This window comes from Mauremys mutica, chromosome 4 (genome assembly GCF_020497125.1).
Source record: "Mauremys mutica isolate MM-2020 ecotype Southern chromosome 4, ASM2049712v1, whole genome shotgun sequence".
Taxonomy (NCBI): domain Eukaryota; kingdom Metazoa; phylum Chordata; order Testudines; family Geoemydidae; genus Mauremys; species Mauremys mutica.
The window spans coordinates 123572878-123597002 of NC_059075.1; the positions used below are offsets into that span (position 1 = coordinate 123572878).

Sequence of the window (24125 nt, forward strand, 5' to 3'; positions counted from 1 at the left end):
AGGGGAAATACAGACACTTCCACGATGAGGTCTGTCAGGTCCTGAAACCTGTCTAACGGCAGGAACACTGTTGCCTGGGTTGAGTCGAGCACAGCCCGGATGAATTCTATCATTTGAACTGGAAATAACGTGGACTTTTTGTGGCTGACCAGTAGTCCCAAGGAGCAGCACATGGCTTGTAGTGTAGTGACATCGCGTTCGACCTGAGCCTTGGAGCTGCCTTTGACCAACCAGTCATCAAGGTACGTGAAATCTGGATACCCCGATGCCTGAGGTAGGCCACAACTACCGCCATACACTTGGTGAACACCCTTGGTGCTGTAGCCAGGCCAAATGGAAGGCCGCAAACTGGTAGTGGGCTGAGCCAACCGTAAAACGGAGAAAGCGTCTGTGTCCTGGGATGATCGCTACGTAAACGTATGAGTCTTTCAGGTTGAGGGTGGCATACCAGTCTCCCAGATCCAGGAAGGGGATAATGGAGGCCAGGGAGAACATGCAAAACTTTAGCTTCCTTAGGTATCTGTTGAGGTCTCGCAGATCCAGGATGGGACGGAGACCACCCTTGGCCTTTGAGATCAGAAAATACTGGGAACAGAAACCCGTGTTCCAGTAAGGAGGCGGGACCTCCTCCACCGCCCCCTGCTGTGAGAGCTTCTGAACATCCTGCTTGAGAAGATTCTCATGAGAAGGGTCCCTGAAAAGGGGTGGGGAGGGGTGGAAATAAATTGGAGGGTGTAGCTGTGAGTCACTGTACTGAGGACCCAGCGGTCCGAAGTTATCACTGACCATGCTGAGAGGAAAGGCGGTTGCAAAAAATTGGGAAAATAGGATCCAGGAAACAGACTGGTAGGTTGCCCCTGGGTGCACCCTCAAAACGACTTTTTAGTTCCTTGGTCGGAGCAGGTCAAGTCTGACTAGGCAGAGAGTGGGGGTGGGTGGCTCGTGCACCATCTGTAGCCCTTAGGCTTTTTGTATGGTGGGTCCTGCCGGGGCTGGCTCTCTTGCCCCTGAGGAAGTTGCGGTTTGAACCATTTACCGGTATGTGCTGGGCCCGGAATGTAGAGCCCTAGGGTTTTTAGGGTGGTTCGGGAGTCCTTCTGCCCATGTAACTTCTTGTCCATCTGCACCACAAACAGGGCCTGGCCTGAATCAACTGCTGAGCCTCAGAGGACAACCTAGAGAGGATCAGGTGACTGAGGCTATGTAAAAAGAGATGGAACCTGAATCTTTCCCTCCACCCAGACCTCCTCCCTTCTCTTTTCCCTCTACTAGCTCCAATACTCAGCCTCACTGTCTTCCTGCTCTGCAGTCCCTATCTCTCTATCCCTCTTTGGATGTACGAACTCTTCCCTCCCTTCTGTGTCTCCTAGGCTCTTTCCCTACTTCCTGCAGCCTCTGCCTGCAGGCCAAGCTTGGGTGCGTCCCTCTTTAACAACTCCTGGTGTGCCTTAGTGTCATCTGGAGGAACTAGGTGAGGGGGCTCCGTGATGGCCTTGTTCGGTGACAACGAGGAAGCGGCCAGTACCACGGGTTCCACAACAACCACTGGTTGCCATTCCCCTTGGTCTACATGGACTTGTGGGGTCTTATCCCCCGGGGCCTCAGGCACCGGAGGGGGTTGGTCATTGATGCCACAGGCCTGTCTGAGGCTCCTGATGCCGAGCGGGCAGGCTGAGAGGGCTGGGTGAACCCCCATTGGTGCCGGGGGTACCACAGGCCCGTCCACAGGGCCTGGGGCCACGGGGCAGGTTTCACTAGCGATGATGCAGGCAGCACTGAGGGTCTGGGAGGCTGCCCCGCCAATTTGGAGCCTTGCTCCATACCAGAGCCATATGTGGAGCGATTGCTACCCAGTGACCCAGACCCACTGGAGCGGCAACTCTGTGCTTGGTGATAATCACGTTCACATCTAGAGGAGGACCGGTTCAAGCAGGACATGCACTTTCGTGGGGACCTTGGTGCCTGGCGGCGCTCATCAGATCCGCCACAAGGAAACTGGCAATCCACGCCTCGTGCTTCGAGACCAGTACCGGGACAAAGACCAGGACCTGCAGATATCATAGGTCAGGCGCCTGGGGGATCTCCCCCCATATGGTGACACCTGTCTTGGGGAACGTTGGCAGTGCCCACAGCTGCGGTCTTCCGATTGTTCACGGGATCTGTTACGGCTTTCCAGTGACGCAAAGGACCAGTCCCAACATTCCTGTTAAGGCGCGCGTACCTCCGTAGGTCTGCGCCAGATAACCGGCGAAGTCCGCCTCAAATCCCTCTGCTGGTGCCCAAGGTCCAGTGACTGTAGCGGGCTCCAAAGCATTTGCCTCCCTAAATCCAAGGCATGATGGCTTCAAGCAGGTGAACGGTGGCGGGATGTCCCCCGCGATGGGGAGCAGTACCGCTGAGGCCAGGATGGACGGAAAGGTCCCAAGGCAGGCTTACCCTGAGGTCTGGGCATGCCAGGGCCAGTGTGGGCGGTACCGGGAGCATCAGGATTTCCTGCGCAGCTTGGAGCCCTTCAGACGTCAAAGGCACCTGAAGCTGATGAAGGCTCACCTCTGGCTTCCAGGCAAGGAACGGGGTGGGCTGCATCGCTCGATGTGAGCTGAGGCCTGACTTCCTGACAGGGGTGATGAGCCACCCATTGCGGGTCTTAGCTCGCCCCCAGCCCTGTCTTTCCCCTTGCAGGGAGTAGGAGACAGTTCCCTACCAGCTTTCTTCAACTTCTTGGCTGGGGCCATGGATGGGGATCAGTGCTGGCTCATTGACGGCACCAATGGGGTACTACACACCAATGCCATGGTGCTGGGTGCCAAGTTTGACCTTTGTTCCAGAGCTGGAGTGAGCGCCGACTCCATCAAGAGTGAGTCTGATCTCAAGCTCTTTCTTGGTCCTAGGTTTAAAGGACTTGCAGATTCAGCACTTATCACTTATGTGTCCTTCACCAAGGTACCTGAGACAGCTACTATGCTGCTCGCTCATGGGCATGGGCCATTTGCAGTGATCGCAGGGCTTATAGCCTGGGGATCGGGGCATGCCCTGTCCCCTGGCTAAGTCCCCAATGGGACTAACAAAACTCTAACTACTGCTGGGCTAACTAACTCAATTACTAATTATGTACACTAACTTTACAAGAACTCTAGTTCATACAAATGAAGACTAAGCAACACTAGTAAGAGCAGCGAACGTTTCGTGCACCATTGCCAGCGGCGCCCCTTACACCATGCCATGCAGGCGCCACTCCAAAGAGTGCCAGAGCCTCTCTCTTACGGATACTGCTGAGGGAAAAACTTCCGGCATCAATGCATGTGGCGAGCACACACACCTAATGTGGAATGATATGAGTAAGCATTCAAAGAAGAACTAGCTCTTGTTTTCTCCATACCCTGTCCCTTCTTCATGAGGAGTGTGTCAGATTTACCAGACTTTAAAGCAGAAGCCTTAGCTAATGGGGCTTGTAATGCACTAGATCCCAAGCTAGGAGTGCTTCTAGAGCCAGGCAGGTCATGTAGGGAGGTCTGAAGCCGGTCTCATGGATCTGTCCATTAGAAACAGCTGAAGACAGGTGTCCCTAGATCTCAATGTCCTCTTGGAAGTGGACATACAAACATTCCCAATGATTGTGAAATTCTCTCAAGCAAAACAAACATCTTGTGTGCCCATCATTAACAGGCAGAGCATCCTCGAACAAGGGCAAGTATTTAAATCTGGGGGGCTTACCATTAGCCGTCCCCGTACCAGGGAAGGAAAATACATTTTCCTGGTGAAAGGAAACTTATCAGAATTTCACTAACAGTGCCAACGGGCAAACTACCTAATTAACTATACTAACTTAACTAACTGGGAAATAGCTGGGAAGTGGGGACACATACACACACACTGTAAGAAAGACAGCACTGCCTAATAGAATGGACAATGAGCAGCTCTGCCTTGAAGATGGTGAGAGGAACCAAGTGGTGGTTGCCCTGCTCCACCTTTTTGTGCCCTTGGTGCAGGCTACAAAGTCACCCAGGGTATATGTATTGTGATAGACCCAGGCCAGTTGGGAACCCCAGAGTAGTAGAAGGGAGATATACTGGCCACTGGATAAGCAGTTTTCTGTTCCTTGAGTGACCAGAGCAGGGGCTGCTCCAGGCTAATGAGAACACCTGACTCCAATTAACCTGCTAAGAGTCAGGTGAGGCAGTTAAGCACCTGACTCTAATTAAGGTCCCTCTGATGCTATAAAAGGGCTCACTCCAGTCAGGCCAGGGGGAGCCAGAGGAGAGGAAGTGTGTGAGGGGAACTGGGAGTAAGAGGCATACTGCTGAGAGTGAGTAGGCATACTGCTGGAGGACTGAGAAGTACAAATGTTATCAGACATCAGGAGGAAGGTCTGGTGGTGAGGACAAAGAAGGTGTTGGGAGGAGGCCATGGGGAAGTAGTCCAGGGAGTTGTAGCTGTCAAGCAACTGTACCAGAAGGCACTCTAGACAGCTGCAGTCCACAGGGCCCTGGGCTGGAACCCAGAGTAGAGGGCAGGCCTGGGTTCCCCCCAAACCTCCCAACTCCTGATCAAACACAGGAGGAATTGACCTGAACTGTGGCTTCTACCAGAGGGGAAGGTCTCTGGACTGTTTCCTGACCCACAGGGCAAAACTGTGAGGCGAGCAAATCCACCAATAAGCACAGGACCCATCAAGGTAGAGGAGGAACTTTGTCACAGTATGGTCATAATGGATGCTGCTGGCCAAAAGACTCCAAACTCAGGTGCATGTGCCCCATAAATAGGAATATGGACAAGCATTCAAAAGAGAACTTGTGCTTGAACTAGGGCATCTCTCTTAAAAAAAAAAGACATCCAATCTAGATTTTCAAACTTCATGTGACAGATACTCTATCACATCTCTAAATAAGTTGTTCCAATGATTGTTTCACCTTACTGATAAACAAGTGCACCTTATTTCCAGTCTGAATTTGTCTAGCATCAGCTTCCAGCTATTGGATCTTGTTTTGTCTTTTTCTGCTAGATTACAGAGCCATCTCCCTGTACAGGGAGATTTCTGATGATACTGTGATCAAGTTGCCTCTTAAAATAATAAATAAAAGATGAATAGATTGAGCTTCTTCAGCCTTTTATGTTGCACAGGTTTTAAAGACCACAAATCATAGCTGTAGCTCCATTCTGAATCCTTTTCCCCCTTCCAAGATCCTTTTTGAGTTTTGGACACCAGAACTGGACATTATATTTCAGTAATGATCTCACCAACACAGTACACAGAGATTATAATTCCTCCTTGCTCAGTATTTCCTTTGTTTACACATCCAAAGATCACATTAGCCCTCAGAGCCACAGCATTATGCTGGGAACTCATGTTCAACTGATTATCCACCATGACTCCTAAGTAATTTTCTGAGTTACTGCTTTCCAAAAGACAGGATCTATAATTGTGTGACCTATTAAAATGCACATTGTTTGACTGTACCCAGTTTACTAAGCAATCCAGGTCTCTCTGTAGAACTGACCTGTCCCTATCATTACCATTTCACCAGTCTGTCTCTTTACTAGCAATTTTATATTTTCATACAGATCATTGATAAAGATATTGAATAGTATTTGCCACAAAAACGATCCCTGAGGGACCACACTAGAAACAACCCTAATGGTGATTCCTCATTAACAACTACTTTGAGATCTATCAGTTAGCCATTTTGTAATCTACTTAACATGTGATACGTTGACTGTGTATCAAGCTAACTCCTACACCTCTTGTGCATATATCTCCCTTCTCCTGCCTCATATACCCTGGGGGACCTTGCCATGGGCAGAGAGGAGAGGACTGCTGCTCCTTGGCATCTCTTTTCCTGCCCCCACTTCATAGTGTAATGGGCAGCCAGCAGGAGTAGAACAGACTAGAATTTGCTACTAGCTGCAGAGTTAGTGCAGCAGGTCAGCTTTCTGCCAGTACTGGGCTTCAAAGGAAAGAACCATACAGAGTGGTCGGAGCTGGTTTGTGGAAACTGTGTGAAAGGGAGTTGGGCCTCCCCAGATATACTTAGTGATGACGTTGCAGACAGGATGATTTTAAATGCCTGGGAGGTGATTAGGTACAAGGTGACTGAGGCTATGTAAAAAGAGATGGAACCTGAATCTCTCCCTCCACCCAGACCTCCTCCCTTCTCTTTTCCCTCTACTAGCTCCAATACTCAGCCTCACTGTCTTCCTGCTCTGCAGTCCCTATCTTTCTATCCCTCTTTGGATGTACGAACTCTCTCCTCCCTTCTGTGTCTCCTAGGCTCTTTCCCTACTTCCTGCAGTCTCTTATCCCAACTCTCCTGGGAACCCTCTTCTCTTCCCTCGAGTAATCCACACTATCGTGTCTCCCTTTGTTGAAATCCCAACATCACTACCCTGCAGGTCCTCCTCTTCTCTCTGTCTTCCCTGGAGTCACTCCCAACAGTTCTGGGATCCTCAGGGTCTTTCCCACCTCTCACTGGAGTCTCTCCCCAAATTACAAGGGGTTACCTCCTCGTTCCTATGGTATCCCCTCCCAACCCAGGGACCCAGCCTTTGGTCTCCCTTCCTTTTTTCTCCTTCTCCCTTCAGATCTTCCATCTCCTTTGGGCTCTCTTTGACTTTAACCCTACTGAAGTCAATGTATCAACTCTCATCCCCTCATCCATGATCACAGCCTTCCCCTTCTTTCCCCATAACTCTGCTTTCAGCCCACTGCACCCCTATCATCTTTCTTCCCCCACTGCTTGCAGGTCCTTATGCCCCTTGAGCATCAGCTCCTTCTGCTCCCTTACCTCTGCCCTACCTCCCTTTGTCCCCCTCCATATGCTTCTTTGGCTCCTTTCCCCATGCTCCCCAGACTCCTCCTGCAGTTCTGCCCCTGGTGGACCCCTTCTCTGCATCTGGTTCTCCCTGGTGATGTCTCCAGCAGACAGCAGTGGCAGAAATTGAGTGGAGACTGCTGCCTTGCAAGGGACACAGCCTCACAGCAGCCACTGCTGGCAGGATGGCAGAAGTGCCGAGATTTTCCCTCAACACCCTGTTCAGTGCTGGGAGCTCTGGCTGAGACAGCTATAAATAGCAAGTGAGAAGGCAGCACCCCTTAGTGCCTCCTCTTGGCAACAGGCCTGCTCTAAGCCAGCTTTACACCTTCCTTAAGCCTGGGTTGTTTGGGGGCCACTTCGGCTCCTCCCAAGTTAAAGCAGCCCCAGGGATGTTCCAACTTGCACCAGCTAAAAAGCCTGATAGGAACCACTCAGACAGTACAGGATCAGTGGAGTGCATCACACATCAGCCCCTTTCCATCATGCCCATTGCCTGCCTCAACACCCCCCCAATGCCCTTTGTTGAGGGAATCCTGCAGACTGGTTAAGCCCAGTCTAAAACTCCTTGCACTGCTCCATTGGCCCTACAAGTCTATATCACAGATAGGAAATCTCAGTCTATTTTCAATCTTTTTTATCATTCTTTGTCTGCTAATTGTTTTCAAATTTGGCCAGTTTAAGTAAGACTATTTCTGTGAAATACTTGCCTGTTTCAATCTCTCCCTTGCCTGTATAATTTTCTTCCTTAGCCACTTACAGCGAGCTGTGACAATGGCTGCATGTCCCCGGACTCGGTCTTCCTTCTGTCAGTAATGAGTGTGAAAGCACAACATGTTATAAGTGGACTCACAAATAGCATAATCCTGGAAGACAGTGGGAGTGGAGGGTCCTTCACTCCTTCCAGGTTTGGGTCCAGGGTATGATGATTTTACTGTAACTATTAGAACATACTGTGATAGCAAACAAAGGGACCATTAGTGTCTACTGTACACACCGTGGGCAAAATTCCACCCTCTCTTCCTACAAAACACTTAGTAAAATTGCTTGAGGAGATTCTTTCATCATAAGCCCCGAGGAGAAGGGTGATAACTATGTTAAGTGACCATGGGATCTGTTGCCTGTAGTTATTTGTGATGTTTAGAGTCTTTTTCTTTTCAAAATAAGAGTAACATTTGTTTGCTGCTGCTCTTAATATTTGGACCAATTTAACAGCATTCTGTGAATCCTCTGCAAAGGCTTTTATAGGAATGCAGTTTGTGGCCTTTTCAAGTGCTTTTAGCTTTCTGAAAAAGTTATTCTTGAGCTCAGATTTCTCATGCTTGTTCTCGGCCAAAAAGTGAAGTTTTTTTCTTTCATGTTTGGTCTTTGTTTTAATTATTGGAGAAGAAACAAAATTGTTTTTTCCATAATTAAAAAATCTGAAAAATGTTTTAATTTCAATAATTAAAAAATGGCTTTTAGGAAACTTGAGGCATGATACTGAAAACTGTTGACCATTATCTTTCAGAAGGTATTCACTAGCTTGGAAGTTGGAGTTCTTAAATATCACTTTTCACAATATAGCTACAGTTATCATATCTATCTTAAGTTGTTACATAGCACTTTCGCTCTCAAAATGGCTTAGTGGGATTCCATATTCGTGTCTCAATGACTTACAGATTCTAAGTTTACAGGTTCTCTTCTCCTGACAGTCTGCAAATTTACCGGAATACTGTACACTTACTGAAGCAGAATCACATTATCTTCCCCATTGATGACCCCTTGTGCTCTAGTTTTGTGGGTTGGCTGGCATAGCCACTGTACAGTTATTTCTTTTTCAACAAATATGCTGTGAATATGCAAATATCTCTTCTGTGCTGGTCACTGTGGCTATGTCTACATTGCACACCACTTTCGGCAGTGTGTAGTGTACACATAGCTACATGCCGCAGTGAAGAGCAACACTGCATCCATTCTGTGGTGTGAAGCTAAACGTATCAGTGAAAGACTCAGGCAAGGCAGCAGAGAAAGGCTCAGCCTCTTCCCACTACCTCTCCTCTGCCAGAGCCTTTCCCTGCCAGGGCCGCCCAGAGGGGGGGGGCAAAGGGGGCAATTTGCCCCGGGCCCCGGGCTCCGCAGGGGCCCCCAAGAGAACAGCGGAGGCTCCCGCCTCCGCCCCTCTCCTGGAGCCTCAGCGCATCAAGCGCCGAGTCTCCGCCGGGGCCCCTGAGCCCCGCCCCGCTCAGAGCCGCGTGGTCAGGGGGCGGGGCTGAGCTCAGCTCCCTCCGCTCGGCGTGGAGCTCGCAGCCCCGCCCCCTCACCACGCGGCTCGGAGCGGGACGGAGCTCAGGCCCCGCCGGCCACACGCTGCGGCTGTTCCGGCGAGGCGCTGAGACTCCGGGTGAGGAGGGAGCCCGGGGGTAAGAGGCTGGGGCCGGGGGGAAGCGGGACCCGCCACCGAAGCGCAGCCCGGTCTTCGGCGGCGGGGGGGCCCTTCCGTTCCGGGACCCGCCGCCGAAGTGCCCCGAAGACCCGCGGCGGGGACCCCCCCCCCGCCGAATTACCGCCGAAGACCGGGCTGCACTTCAGCGGCGGGTCTCGCTTCGGTGGTAATTCGGCAGCGGGGGGCCCCGCCGCGGGTCTTCGGGGCACTTCGGCGGCGGGTCCCGGAACGGAAGGGCCCCCCCGCCGCCAAAGACCCCGGGCCCCCGGAATCCTCTGGGCGGCCCTGTTCCCTGCTACTGGAGCCTTTGTCATGGCCAGGTTGTGGGCAGCCAGACCGCAATCATGAGACAGAAGGCAAGAGTTTGCTGGGCCAGGATACTGGGAGGTCAGAAGCAGGAGACAAAATGGAGATCAGAAACCCATGTCAGGAACCAGACTCAGGCTGGGTCAGAATACCCAGGGGATCAGAGGCAGGAGACAAACTTGAGGAAGGGAATCACAAGTCAGATGACAGGACGGATCAGGATGCCAGGAAATCAAACCATGGAAACAGGATCGGATAGCAGGTAGCTGGAATGGGTAGCAGAGCAGGAAGCACAAGGCGCACAGTCCAGAATAGGGTGCATCCCAGTTCTTCGGACAGCTTCCTGTTCCTACTTCTGGTTTAAGTAGCACCAATCATCCACTCTGGGACTCCACCAATCAGACCTCAAGGGCAGAGCCTCACACTGTGGCTGGGCTTTGAGTCCCAGATAAGCTATTACTAGCCAGCTGCCAGATGGAAGGTTGGAGCATGGCTGCTCCCATGAATCTTGCAGGCCTGGGTTTGAGACCTGCGGGTCATAACAGCCTTTCCCTGTGGCAGGGAAGTGTTGCAGAAACAGAGAGCTGCCACAGTCCTTCCCTGTGGTGGGGGAAGGGCTCCAGTAGCAGGGAGCTACTGGAGCCTTCTCCTAATGCCTCCCCCTGTTGGAGCCTTTCCCTGCTGCTGGACTCCTAGCAGTGGGACACTACACTGCTAAAAACTGCATTGTAGATGGGGAGGCACAGCTTGGGTGAGTAAAGTACCATCTAGGTATGTCTTTACTCTACTCACCAGCTACACTTCTATTTAGACCCATGCTGGGGTGGGGGTGGGGGGGCTACACGGGTATGTGCACTACACGTCACCGAAGAAAAAATGCGGTGTGGATGCACCCTTTCACAGACAGGTTATCGGATTACATGGACCACCAATCTAATCTAAAATGGCAATTCTTATGTTCCCATGGCCTCATCTCATTCTGAACTAAATACAGAACTCATCTCTTTGACCTGGCTTTCCCTCAGTAAGCTCTCTCTCTCTCCCCATTTTTCACACACACACACACACACACACACACACACACACACACACACACACACACACACACACACACACACACCAAGCTAATTCTCTAAAGGCTGGAAAGGAAGCCAAAAGATGGACTGATTATTATTTATTTTTTAATACTTGGGTGTAGGCCACAAGGTATAGCTAATATAACATAACTACATGGTACAACACTACATTGGCTCCAATCGTTCCTCTCTAGCACAACCCAGAGAGTTGAGATGAAAACTGCTCCTCTTCCCCAGCAGGGACCCATATCATCTCCCTCTCTCTTCAGAAAGTGAGATATCCTGGGCTCGACTGTCAGCAATATGATAACCCCAACTTTAGATCTACTCTCCACTGAGGAAACCACTGCCACTACTGAGATGTCAGAGTACTTACAAGAGGTCAGCTCTTGGATGAAGAGCAGCTGGATCAAACACAACCCAGGCAAGCCTGAAATGATGCTGGTTAAAAGAGGGAACTGCTTTGAAGAACTAGCCTGGACAATGATCTTTCCCGTCCATTGAAAGCATATGGGGAAAAAGACTGTTGCTTACTTGTACTGTAACTTGTTCTTCAAGATGTGGGTGCAGACATATATTCCACACAGGTGTGCGCACACCCAGTTCACTGAAGCTGGAGAATTTTGCCTAGCAGTATATGGGGGGAAGGGATGTTCATGCCCTGTGGCTCTATCTTCTCCCCTGGCTATATAAGGGCAGCGTCACCCTGACCACCCTCAGTTCCTTTGCACCAAACATCAAAAATAGAGACCCCAATACAGAGGGGATGGAGAGTGGTCCAGGGAATACACGTCTGCAGTCACTGTGATGCTCTGTACTTGGGGGAACACCCAGCACCCCCATGTTCATCCTTGTAAAATGATTATGTGGTATCCAATGCAAAGTTAGTCATGTTGGGTATCTTCAGAAAGCTCATGATGCACTGAGCATTGTTGTTATAGTGATGTTATAGTAAAGTTGTTACAATAATGTTATAGTAATGTTATAGGTTATAATTTCATGTATATAGTTATGAGGCTGAAAATGTGTCTTCATGGCTTAAAATAAGCCCAGGCAAAAATTCTCCAAGAGCAGAGTGGCAGTTAACACCTCATCAGGGCATGTATGGGACAAAACCAGCCCAGCCTCACAGGAACAAAGGATGCAGGTTTAGGCAAAAAAAAGGATCTGTTGGACTCTCGAGTGAGTCACTGCCCTTCCTTTGGTCAGTTTGTGACTGCAATGAGGTAATGCTCACCTGACTCTGGGGGGGCAAAGCCAAGGGGGAAGAAAGAACATGATAAAAGGGAGAGATGTTTGCCATGCTCCTGCTCTCTCTTCTGCCTCTATCTACAGACATCACCACCAAGTGACTGAAGTGCTGATCAAAGGGGACAGCCTGGCTGAAGGGAAACCAGGAAGCCTGTGGTGAGAAGCATCTATGTTTGTAAGATCAATGAAAGTGTTAAGATCAGCTTAAAATGCGTTTTGCTTTTATTTCATTTGACTAAATTTGACTTGTTATGCTTTGATTTATAATCACTTAAAATCTATCTTTATAGTTAATATATCTGTTTGTTTATTCTACCTGAAGCAGTGTGTTTGGTTTGAAGCATGTCAGAGAGTCCCCTTGGGATAACAAGCCTGGTACACATCAATTTCTTTGTTAAATTGATGAACTCATATAAGCTTGCAGCGTCCAGCGGGCATAACTGGACACTGCAAGATGGAAGTTCCTAGGGTTGTGTCTGTGACCAGAGATATTGGCTACTGTCATTTGGTTGCACAATCCAAGGAGCAGCTTACATGCCAGAGGCTGTGTGAACAGCCCAGGAGTGGGGGTTCTCACAGCAGTGGAAGGTAAGGCTGGCTCCCAGAATCAAGGATTGGAGTGACCTAGCAGATCACTGATCCAGATAACACTAGAGGGGAACATCATACCCACATCTTGAAGAACAACAGTTAAAATACAGGTAAGTACCTATCTTTCCTTCTTTCCTTCTTCAAGTGGCTGCAGATGTGTATTCCACTTAGATGACTCACAAGCAGTATTCGTAGGAAGTGGGGCTTAGAGTCTACTTAAACAATGTCTGCAGGACTGCCTTCCCAAAGTTTGTCTCTGACCTAGACACAATAGTAATCATATAGTGCCTGGTTAAATGTATGTATAAAAGACCAGGTAACAACGCTGCAAATGTCCAATACTGAAAATTGAGGAATGCTAATGATGTTGCTTGGGCCCTCATTGAAAGAGCCTGCAATCTCTGTGGAGGCATGGTCTGAGCTGATGTGCTGATGTAATGCAGGAAGTTATTCATCTGGAAATCATTTGCACCGAGACTGCCTGACCCTTCATTCAATCTGCTAGGAGACAAACAGGCGATGCTCGAAAACGCTTAGTTCTGTCCAGGTCGAACACCCAGCACTGTCTCACATCCAATATGGGAAGTCACTGTTCATTCACATTCAACTGCAGTTCAGCAAAGAACACTGGTAAATAAACTATCAGTGGTTTGAGCATTGGCCTGCTAAACCCAGGGTTATGAGTTCAATCCTTAAGGGGGCCACTTAGGGATCTGGCGCAAAAATCATTACTTGGTCCTGCTAGTGAAGGCAGGGAGCTGAACTCAATGACCTTTCAGGGTCCCTTCCAGTTCTATGAGATAGGTATATTTCCATATATTATTAATTAGCTGGTTCAGGTGAAACTGTGAAAACCTTTTGGCAAGAATTTTGGATATGGCTGTAGAGCCACTTTGTCTTTGAAAACGTGCATGTGCAGAGACTCCGCTATTAAGCCTGTATCTCACATACTCTTCTTGCAGATGTTATTGTCACAAGGTAGACTATACTGCTAAGTTAGTTGGTTGGGATGAAGAGGAAGAGATATGGGAGGCTGAACCAATACACTGAGTAGGTTGGAGAACCTGAGGCAATGACAATCATTTTGGTCTGATCCAACTTCAGCTTGTGGGATCACTGGGATCAGAGCCTGTAGGATCACTAGGATCACAGCCAATCCTCAACTGAGGTGGAAGGCATCGATTAAGGAGCCTGGACTTAAACCCATTCAAGAGCAAAACTGATGGTACTTCTTGTTGTGTCTCATTGAAAACAACTTGATAGCCAGGATGCCCCATTCTGTGAAGATGGACCTCAGCACCCTGGATTTCAGAGACCACTCGTGATCCTGGGAGAAATTCCTGCTGAGGTGATTTCCCAAATGATTCTGGACCACAGAATAAGTGAGCTGCTGAGGGAATGATGCTCTCCCTGATGCAGAAATGCCATAAATGTATTGCCTCCTGATGTAGCTGGTTGGAGCAGGCTCCTCCCTACTTGTTCACATAATACATTGCAGTCATATTGTTGGCGACCATATGGATTGCTGTGCCCTAATGTGATCCTATTACAACCACAAGCCTTGAACTTTCAGTGCTCCCAAATGCACTCCCCAACTTATTGTAGAGGAATCAATGACTACTCTTCTAGCCAGTGGAGAACAGGTAAAGCTAACACCCTGGCACACATTGTTCTGTTCACCACTGTAATGAGTCTACTATCTCTGGAGACACTTGAACAAGCCTGTCCAATGACTGGCAACTTGGGCAATAGACAAACCTCAACCATGACTGAAAAGGACAAGATGCAGTCTTGCTTCAAACATTTGCATGGGAGAAAGGCCCTCAAACTTCTAGGGTCCCAATGAACTTGATTTTTTTAGTTGGATTCAAGGTCAACATTGGTGTGTTCAAAATCAATCCCAATCAATTGAAGTGGTCCAATGTGACCTGAACATGACTGAAGACTTGTTCCTTGGATCTGCCTCTCACCAGCCAATTGCCTAAGTACAATAAGACGTCAACTCCAAAAGACTGCTGTCATTGTCATGCATTTGGTAAAGATGTACGGGGCTGATGACAGGCTAAAGAAGAGAACCATGTACTGACAGTGTTGACCAGTAAAGAGAAATCTGCTGAACTTTTTGTGGCCTGGGAAGATAGCCACTTGAAAATAATCATCCTAGAGATCGGAAGCAGCAAATCACTCATCGCAATTCAGTGGAGGAAGAATAGTAGCAAAGGTTACCACATTAAATTTGATGTATTTGATGTACATGGTGAAATAGCGGAGATTGGACTTGGGGATCAGGAAGTACCAGCAGAAGAAACTCTTTCCAACAAACCTCCTGTAGAGTACCCAGAGCACACAGAGTTTGGACCTACTGCAAAAATAGTGACTCATGAGAGGGGTCCCTGAAAAGGGATGCGGTAGAGAGGTGGGAGGGTGGCGATGGACAGAAATTGCATGGCATCACCTGATCCTACAGTTCTTAGGACCCATCTTTCTAATATTATTGCTTCCCAAACACTGTAGAAGCAAGACAGCCTGTCCTTGAATCGATGGTGATGGGATGTTCACAAGTGATCTGCTGCTCTGTAGCCCATAGAGCTAATGTTAGTATTTATTTTATTTAGCAGTAACACAAGGAACCTATAGGCCTGTCTCTTGTAAGACACTTGCTTCAGCAGTTAGCATAAGATTTGAGGCCTATGAAATTTGGCACAGATAAATGGTCACCCCTAAGTTTTGGAGAACTGGGAATATTTAAGGGAGAAGTTTGTACATAACAATGCCAGGCAGTCACAGGAATATGAACTAACACCGGATTTTGGATATTTTAGGATAGGAACATCTGCAGATGTCTGACCACAGGAGTGCCAAGCAATGAACTGACATCTATGATAATAAGTTGAGATTGTTAATATACTAACATACAGGAGCAGGGCAACCCAACTTTAGTAGGGTGAGGAAATACAAATAATAAAGAGGGAAGAAACCCCTACTGAATATGCATTAGGAATACTGGCATCAGCATAACATATCATAAAAATTGTATTCCAGCCTGTGTGCTTGAGGAGGAAACAGGGCCCAGGGCCAGCTCCAGGCACCAGCAGAGGAAGCACGTGCCTGGGGCGGCACATGCTAAGGGGTGGCATTCCATCCATTCTTGGGGCGGCACAGTCCGGGAGGCCTTTTTTTTTTTTTTTTGCTTCGGCAGTTCAGGCACTTGGGGGCAGCAAAAATGGTAAAGCCGGCCCTGGGAGAGAAAGATGTAACCCTTGGGAGGTGCCGGGATGATGGCCACTGGCGATGGTGATGAGGAAGATGATGGTGATGAAGAAGACAATGGCTAACATTTCAGGTTGTGCTGCAAGGGATGATGTAAGTGTGCGGATATTTAGATGTACATTCTGTATCTCTACCTACCTTGCTGGGTAAGAGTGTTTGTGACTTGCTAAATGTATTAATAAAACTATTGCAAATACAGAAAGGTTCCTAAAGTGTGACCATGCACACTGGGGTTCCCACTGAACAGTGATTTTAATAATACTGGGCCTGATCTTGGGACAAGAACCTGTCAAACCTCAAAGTGACAACTGGGAATTCTTAAGTAATCAATATAATTAATACACAATCATAGATTAGGTAACATCCCTTGATAAACAAGTCAAACAGATTGCCTGCCCAAAGGTAGAGGACAGGCTGGTTGGGTAAAACTAGATCCAGATCTTCTCTTTCTGGAATAATCTTGATGATGTGGCTGATACGGTGTCTGTCTGAAGTGACCTTATGGGCCCCTTTAATGCCTGCTGGCTGTCAGGGCCAAGTCACAGGCAGCCTGCGTTCACTGGTCAGCTGCTAAATTGCAGTTAGGAGATGAGTTGGACATGAGCCACGTCAGAATGCCAGGAAATCAGGGTCAGGAACTAACTTGCAGGCAGATTGCAGGATCAGGGTCAAGCTGGGTCAGAATATCAGAAAGTCGGAGTCAGGCACAAGTTGCAGATGGCAGGCGAATAGCAGAGTTGGGGTTAGAAACACAGAATCATAGAACCATAGGGTTAGAAGGGACCATAAAGATCATCTGTAATCCCTACCAAGATGCAGGATATACGGCGTCTAAACCATCCAAGACAGATGGCTATCCAGCCTCTTTTTGAAAACCTCCAGTGAAGTAGATTCCACAACCTCCCTAGGAAGTCTGTTCCATTGTCCTACTGTTCTTAGAGGTAGGAACAGAGGTGAAAGTAAGCTGGTACGCCCCGGTATGCCACCTCAGCTTCCCCAGGTGGCAATTTAAAGGGCCTGGGGCTCCCAGCAGCAGCTGGAGCCCTTTAAATTGCCACCAGAGCCTCACTGCCTCTACTGCCCTGGGCCCTTTAAATAGCCGCTGGAGCCCAGCTGCTGCTGCTACCCCAGGGCTCCAGCGGCTATTTAAAGGGCCCGGGGTGGTAGAGGCAGGGGAGGTAGCAGCGGCAGCTGGGGCTCCGGCAGCGGTTTAAAGCCCGGGGTGGTAGCAGTGGCTGAGCCCTGGGCCCTTTAAACTGCTGCCGGAGCCCCTTACCGGTACAGGTCAGGCCAGAGCTGGCTTTGACCCCCGCATCCCTGCCCCTTCTGCCTGAGGCCCCGCCCCTTCTGGGGGCCAGAGCCGGCCCCAGCCCAGCCCCTACTTTCACCCCGGGTAGGAAGTTTTCCCTGATATTCAATCTAAATCATAGAATCATAGAATCTCAGGGTTGGAAGGGACCTCAGGAGGTCATCTAGTCCAACCCCCTGCTCAAAGCAAGACCAAACCCAACTAAATCATCCCAGCCAGGGCTTTGTCAAGCCTGACCTTAAAAACCTCTAAGGAAGGAGATTCCACCACCTCCCTAGGTAACCCATTCCAGTTCTTCACCACCCTACTAGTGAAAAAGTTTTTCCTAATGTCCAACCTAAACATCCCCCTCTGCAACTTGAGACCATTACTCCTTGTTCTGTCATCTTCTACCACTGAGAACAATCTAGATCCATCCTCTTTGGAACCCCCTTTCAGGTAGTTGAAAGCAGCTATCAAATCCCCCCTCATTCTTCACTTCTGCAGACTAAACAATCCCAGTTCCCTCAGCCTCTCCTCATAAGTCATGTGCTCCCGCCCCCTAATCATTTTTGTTGCCCTCCGCTGGACTCTCTCCAATTTATCCACATCCTTCTTGTAGTGTGGGGCCCAAAACTGGACACAGTACTCCAAATGAAGCCTCACCAGTGCTGAGTAGAGGGGAATGATCACATCCCTCGATCTGCTGGAAATGCCCCTACTTATACAACCCAAAATGCCATTAGCCTTCTTGGCAACAAGGGCACACTGTTGACTCATATTCAGCTTTTCGTCCACCATAACCCCTAGGTCCTTTTCTGCAGAACTGCTGCCCAGCCATTCGGTCCCTAGTCTGTAGCAGTGCATGGGATTCTTCCGTCCTAAGTGCAGGACTCTGCACTTGTCCTTGTTGAACCTCATCATATTTCTTTTGGCCCAATCCTCTAATTTGTCTAGGTCCCTCTGTATCCTATCCCTACCCTCCAGCGTATCAACCACTCCTCCCAGTTTAGTGTCATCTGCAAACTTGCTAAGGGTGCAGTCCACACCATCCTCCAGATCGTTAATGAAGATATTGAACAAAACCGGCCCCAGCACCGACCCTTGGGGCACTCCACTTGATACCGGCTGCCAACTAGACATGGAACCATTGATCACTACCCGTTGAGCCCGACCATCTAGCCAGTTTTCTATCCACCTTACCGTCCATTCATCCAGCCCAGACTTCTTTAACTTGCTGGCAAGAATACTGCAGAAGACTGTATCAAAAGCTTTGCTAAAGTCCAGAAATAGCACATCCACTGCTTTCCCCTCATCCACAGAGCCGGTTATCTCATCATAGAAGGCAATTAGGTTAGTCAGGCATGACTTGCCCTTGGTGAATCCATGCTGACTGTTCCTGATCACTTTCCCCTCCTTTAAGTGGTTCAGAATTGATTCCTTGAGGACCTGTTCCATGATTTTTCCAGGGACTGAGGTGAGACTGACTGGCCTGTAGTTCCCTGGATCTTCCTTCTTCCCTTTTTTAAAGATGGGCACTACATTAGCTTTTTTCCAGTCATCCGGAACCTCCCCCGATCGCCATGATTTTTCCGCTATGCTCTAGTTTGAACCCATTGCCTCTTGTCTGCTGTCTATGGCAAGAAAGAATAATTTTTCTCCATCTTTTTAATGGCTGTATTTGAAGACTGCTATGCTGTCCCCCCTCAATCTGCTCTTTTCCAAACTAAACATGCCCAGTTCCTTCAGCCTTTGCTGATATGGCTTGCATTTCATTCCTTTGATCATTCTTGTCGATTGCCTCTGGGTCCTTTCCAGTTTCTCTACATCCTTTCTGTGCAGTGGTGAACTAAATTGGGTACAGTACTCCAGCTGAGGCCTAATCAGTGCCAAGTAGAGAGGTACTATCACCTCCCAGGACTTGCATGCCATGCCTCTGTTAATGCAACAGTGCATTTACTTTTTTTGCAACAGTGTTGTGATGTATATGTTTTAAAACACTATAGGTCATATGGGCCTAGTATAAATGCTGTATGTTTGACACGAGCACGTGAATTGCGTGCTGGCAGCTAAAGCAAGAATTCAAGGATATGAGTGATCAAGAATTGTCTGTGCGAAAACAAATTTTAAGTCCATGGGGAATATGAAGAATTAGCAGAGAAGGGAATAACACCAGATATGCAGTTACGCAAGAATTGGGGGAAATGGAACGTCTTAGATTATGGTGGCCTGCCCAGAAATGTTTGCCTGGAGTGACAGGTGAAAGGCTTTATAAACAGAAAGAAAGTTGATGACGTGACAAACTGGTCTATAAATAATTGCCTAACATATCTGAAATTTGGAGTCAGACATCGATCCAGAACTCTGAAAAAGAAGAGATTTGTAACGCAGGCTCCCCACACCTTGTGATCGGACTGAATTTTGACTGGCCATTGGGATTTCATTCTGACCTATGTAGAACTCTGGTGTAGTATGAAAGGGGTGTGAATGTGGAGTGAGTGGGGTTTATATTGTAATCAATAAAAAATGCATTTAGAGTATTATATATCAACACTGTGTCCGGTATCTGTCTGCTCCCCAATCCCGTAGGGAGACCTCTATCAGACTCTTACAACAGCATTGCATTGTTGACTTATGTTGAGCTTGTGATCCACGATAAATCCCAGATCCTTCCCAGCAGTACTGCTGCCAAGCTAGTTATCTCCCATTCTGTATTTGTGCATTTGATTTTTCTTCCCTAAGTGTAGCACCTTGCATTTGTCTTTGCTGAATTTCATTTAGTTGTCTAGCCCAGTTCTCCAATTTATCAAGATCCCTTTGAATTTTATTCTATCCTCCGAAGTGTTTGCAATCCCCCCACTAGCACTGTGTCATCTGCAAATTTGATTAGTGTGCCCTACATCCAGATCATTAATAAAGATGTTAAACAGCGGAGCCAGAACAGATCCCAGTGGAACCTCACTTGAGACCACCTTCTAATCTAACATCATGCCATTAATAGTTTCTCTTTGTTTGCAATTGTTTAACCAATTATGTATCCACTTAATGGTAGCCTGCATTTCTGCAGCTTACCCATCAGAATGTTATGTGGGACTGTATAAAACACCTTGCTGAAGTCCAGGTATATTATGTCCACCGCAATCCCACTATCCACCAAACCAGTTACCTCACCAAAAGAAGAAAATCAAGCTGGTTTGGCATGATTTGTTCTTAATAAATCCAGGCTGGCTGCTAGTGATCACCCTTTCATCCTCCAGGTATTTGTGAATTCAATGTGGGTCAGCTGGGTCAGGATATCAGGAAGTTGGGGCAGGTGCCAGGTCACAGACAGCTATCAAATTGCAAAGTTGTGGACAAACCAGGGCGTGAAGCCAGAGTTTAGGGTGTACAACAAACAGGGTCTGGAATGGAAACAGACAGGCAGTCTGCATTGTTGCTCAGACAGCTACTCATGATGGGTTCCAAGTTTAAATACTAGCATCAGCCAATGAGTGGGCTGAGGGGCCGCCACACAGGCCCTGCTGGACAGTACTTCCTGCCAAGCTTAACTTCACAGGGTCCTCCAGTGGAAACCTAACCTAAGCTTCAAGTGGTGATGTAGAACCCTCGTGGTCATGTGGTCTAGTCCTGCAGGGTTGTACACTGGAAAAAGATTCACTGTCTGTAACTATATAACTGTTACCATGCCTGACAAATCTATGACATAACACATGGTTGTCATAATATTTATCCAAAGAAGGTACCATATGAAAACTGATGAAATTCTAGTTATTAATATTCTTGTGTGATGTATGTATGGTTAGCATGTAAAGTGTTATGTTGGTGTGCTGGAAATATGTTATTAAAATATGTATAGCCCAAGCAATCCAAGTAGAGCTGATAAGCAGGTTAGTACTACAAAAAGAAATGTATATTGGCTGGTCTGCTGGGTTCAAGACAAAGACAATACATAATACATTTGCATCTGTAGGAAACAAAGTGATCAAGCTAACAGGCGAAGTAGGGTTGCCAATGTCAGGCTTTTGACAAAAAGTCTGGTTACCGTGGGGGGGAGGAGGGCACAGGGTCATCAACTTGCACCAGCCCCTCCTCAGCTGAGGCCACCTTCTAACTGCAGGCATGTAGGTTCCGAGTCAGGCTGGGGCCATGGGGAAGAGGCGGAGCAGGGGTCCTGTTTTTAGCCAGTAAAAAGTTGGCAACCCTAAGCTGAAGGCAGGCAGGTTTGGGGAAATTTGGCACTGGGAATGTGCTGGGGTCACTTGGCCAATAGTAATCAAGGCTGGTGGAGACCAGATTGCTACTATGGTATAATAAGCAGGCTGCTAGAGTCGAAGTTGCTGAACCAGACACTCAGTGCATGTTTGTAAGCTGGCAGAGAGCATCCAGAGAGGGAGCTACAGCAAGAGAGCACTTTAAAGCATCCAGGATTACAGGGTAGGCAGTGCCACAACCCCTTACCAGTCTGAATTGCATTTCAAAACATGATAGTTTCCATAAAGAGACTTTATCTGATCGTGGGTCAAATTTCATGTTTCAGTTATGCAGTGAATTGTGTAGGATAAAACAACTGAGGGGTGCCCCCTATTACCCAGAAACAAATGGTTTGGTTGAAAGGTTCATTGGGACACTAAAGCCTATGCTGGAAATGTATGCAAACAAGAGGGCAAGTGACTGGGATGAAATGTTACGCTACCTGTTTTTTTGCCTATAGGGAAGTGTGACATGCTGTACCTCAAAGTAGCACCTTGTAATCCCCATATTCATCATTCATATATGATTGTGATAGTCCATAAAAAGCATGCCATATAAGATACCATATGAAACATTATGATCTGCTGAAATTCATTGTTCTGTCAAAATATGTATATCACTATTTTGTATGAAATTATGAGATTTTGCTATATGCTTATTATTGAAATATGTTCTGAGTCTGGGAGTCGCCCCTGCTAGTTCTCCAGTAACAACAAAGGACACACTCAGCCAGGTGTTAAACGACCATTGACCAGCAGCAGAATTGTAAACAAAAGATCTACAACTCAATAAGAGAGAGTTGTGCAAGCATCACACAATGGGGACTGCTCAACTCTGTGACTCAGTAAGGCCCACCAAGATATGCCTGGGCCAGTACCTTTCTAGGGACATGGATTAAGAGTATAAAATAAGGGACAGTGGCATCATGAGACAACCTCTCTCTTCCCCCACCTATGTTGAAGGCAAGAACACTGGAAAGACAAAGACTTGAACTGAGGAGACTGGTCCCAGGCTGAGAAGGAAATTCAGCCTGTTTATTAAAAACTGTAACTTATCTGCAACATCCAGTGGGGTGAGAAAAGCTGTTTGATTCAACTCCTGCTTAGTCTAAAAGTTTAGGATTTAGAACGTGTGTTTACTTTTTACTGTCTTTCTATTTTCTTTCTCTAATCTTCATGCTTACCACTTATAATCACTTAAAATCTACCTTTCTGTAGTTAATAAACTTATTTTAATGTTTTATCCTTACCAGTGAGTTTGTCTAAAGTGCTTGGGAAATTTGCTCAGGTTACAAAGGCTGGTACGTGTCTACTTTCCTTTGACGAAGTGGCAAACCAATTAATAAGCTTGCACTGTTCAAGAGAAGTATAAGACGGTATATGTCTGAGGTGCAAGTCTGGGGGCTTGGGAGATTTGCTGGTGTTTCCCTGTGTATAGTTCATGAGTGACTTGGAGAGTATTCATGCAATTTAGCCAGGTGTGCATCTGTATGCTGGTGGCTGAGTGATCAAAGCACCTGTAGAGGTTTGCTGCTTGTCACTGGCAAAGCACTATGAGAGACAGCCCAGGCTGGAGAGTTAAGGGGGCACAGCATAGTTCCAGGTTGTTCCCCTGGGATCCGGTCACTGGTGGAATCCTCAAGATTCTCCTCATTTGATTTCCTGGATGGGAGAAAGGTAAGGGGGACCCTGGTTCTCATCAGAGATTCCTGACAGGGTGGCACTGAAACAGAGGGGGAATCAGTGACTGAATGTATACAAGTATCAGAGGGGTAGCCGTGTTAGTCTGGATCTGTAAAAGCAGCAAAGAGTCCTGTGGCACCCACGAAAGCTCATGCTCCAATACGTCTGTTAGTCTATAAAGTGCCACAGGACTCTTTGCTGAATGTATACAAAGGTTCAGAAAGGAGAGAAGCGATGTGATAGAAGTGTTTCAAACTAACCTCACTGATAGCCAGGCCACACAGAAGGCATGGTATGACCAGAATGCTTGTTAGTGCTCTTTTGAGGTTGAGGACCTGGTACTAAAGAAACACAAAATGCAAAACTCATGGGAGGGACCTTTTGAGACTGTGGAAAAAGAAAATTTGGTTGTATATCAGATACAGAAACCCCACAGCAAGGGCTGACCTACAGACAGCACATATAAATAGACTTAATGCCTATCACAATAGAGAAGCCACTGAGCATATGGTTTGTTCTGCTGAGACATGACACTTCATGGGTCTGATGGTAGAATGCTAGGATGACTCATCACAAAGAGTTGAGACAGCCTGAAAGGGCAGAAATTCTAGTTGTACGAAGGTATTTTTTCCAGCATGTCATGAATCACTTATAAGATGATTCATAAGAGCAACACTGCGGGACCCCGATATGAACATACTGAACCCCTGGAAAAATGCAGAAGCAAATTCATAAATAAATACAGAATATACTAGATATGGGGATAAATAGAGTATGACAGTTCCTGGACTTCACCTTTTGTGTTGGTTCCTAAGAAAGATAAGACTGTAGGGTTTTGTACTGACTATAGAAAACTTCATGCTGTCACAGACCCTGATGCATATCCTATGCCCAGAACTGATGACTTTGTTAGATACTTTGTGTTATGCAAAATATCTGAGCATGACAGACCTGGTTAACAGGTAGTGACAGATTCCATGGGATAATGAAGCACAGAAAATATCTGCTTTTATTCTAATATTGGATTTTATGAGTTCAAAATGTTATCTTTTGGATTGATTAATGCAGGAGCCACTTTTCAGAGGCTCATCAAGCAACTGTTATACAGATTACAAGAACTGCTCAAGTTTATATTGATGATAAAGCAATATTTAGCAACAAGAGACATTTGGAGAC

At 47.4% G+C, this 24125-nt stretch overlaps 1 protein-coding gene across 6 annotated transcripts in view; it reads right to left on the bottom strand.

Moving 5' to 3' along the window:
• The window catches only part of LZTR1 (leucine zipper like transcription regulator 1), a 277535-nt gene that overhangs the window by 87533 nt on the left and 165877 nt on the right, over positions 1-24125 (bottom strand). For all 6 annotated transcript variants that reach the window (XM_045017155.1, XM_045017157.1, XM_045017154.1 and 3 more), the window contains one exon: positions 7520-7615. In XM_045017155.1, coding sequence (XP_044873090.1) covers positions 7520-7615 — 96 coding nt within the window. The remainder of the gene's footprint in view (positions 1-7519; positions 7616-24125) is intronic.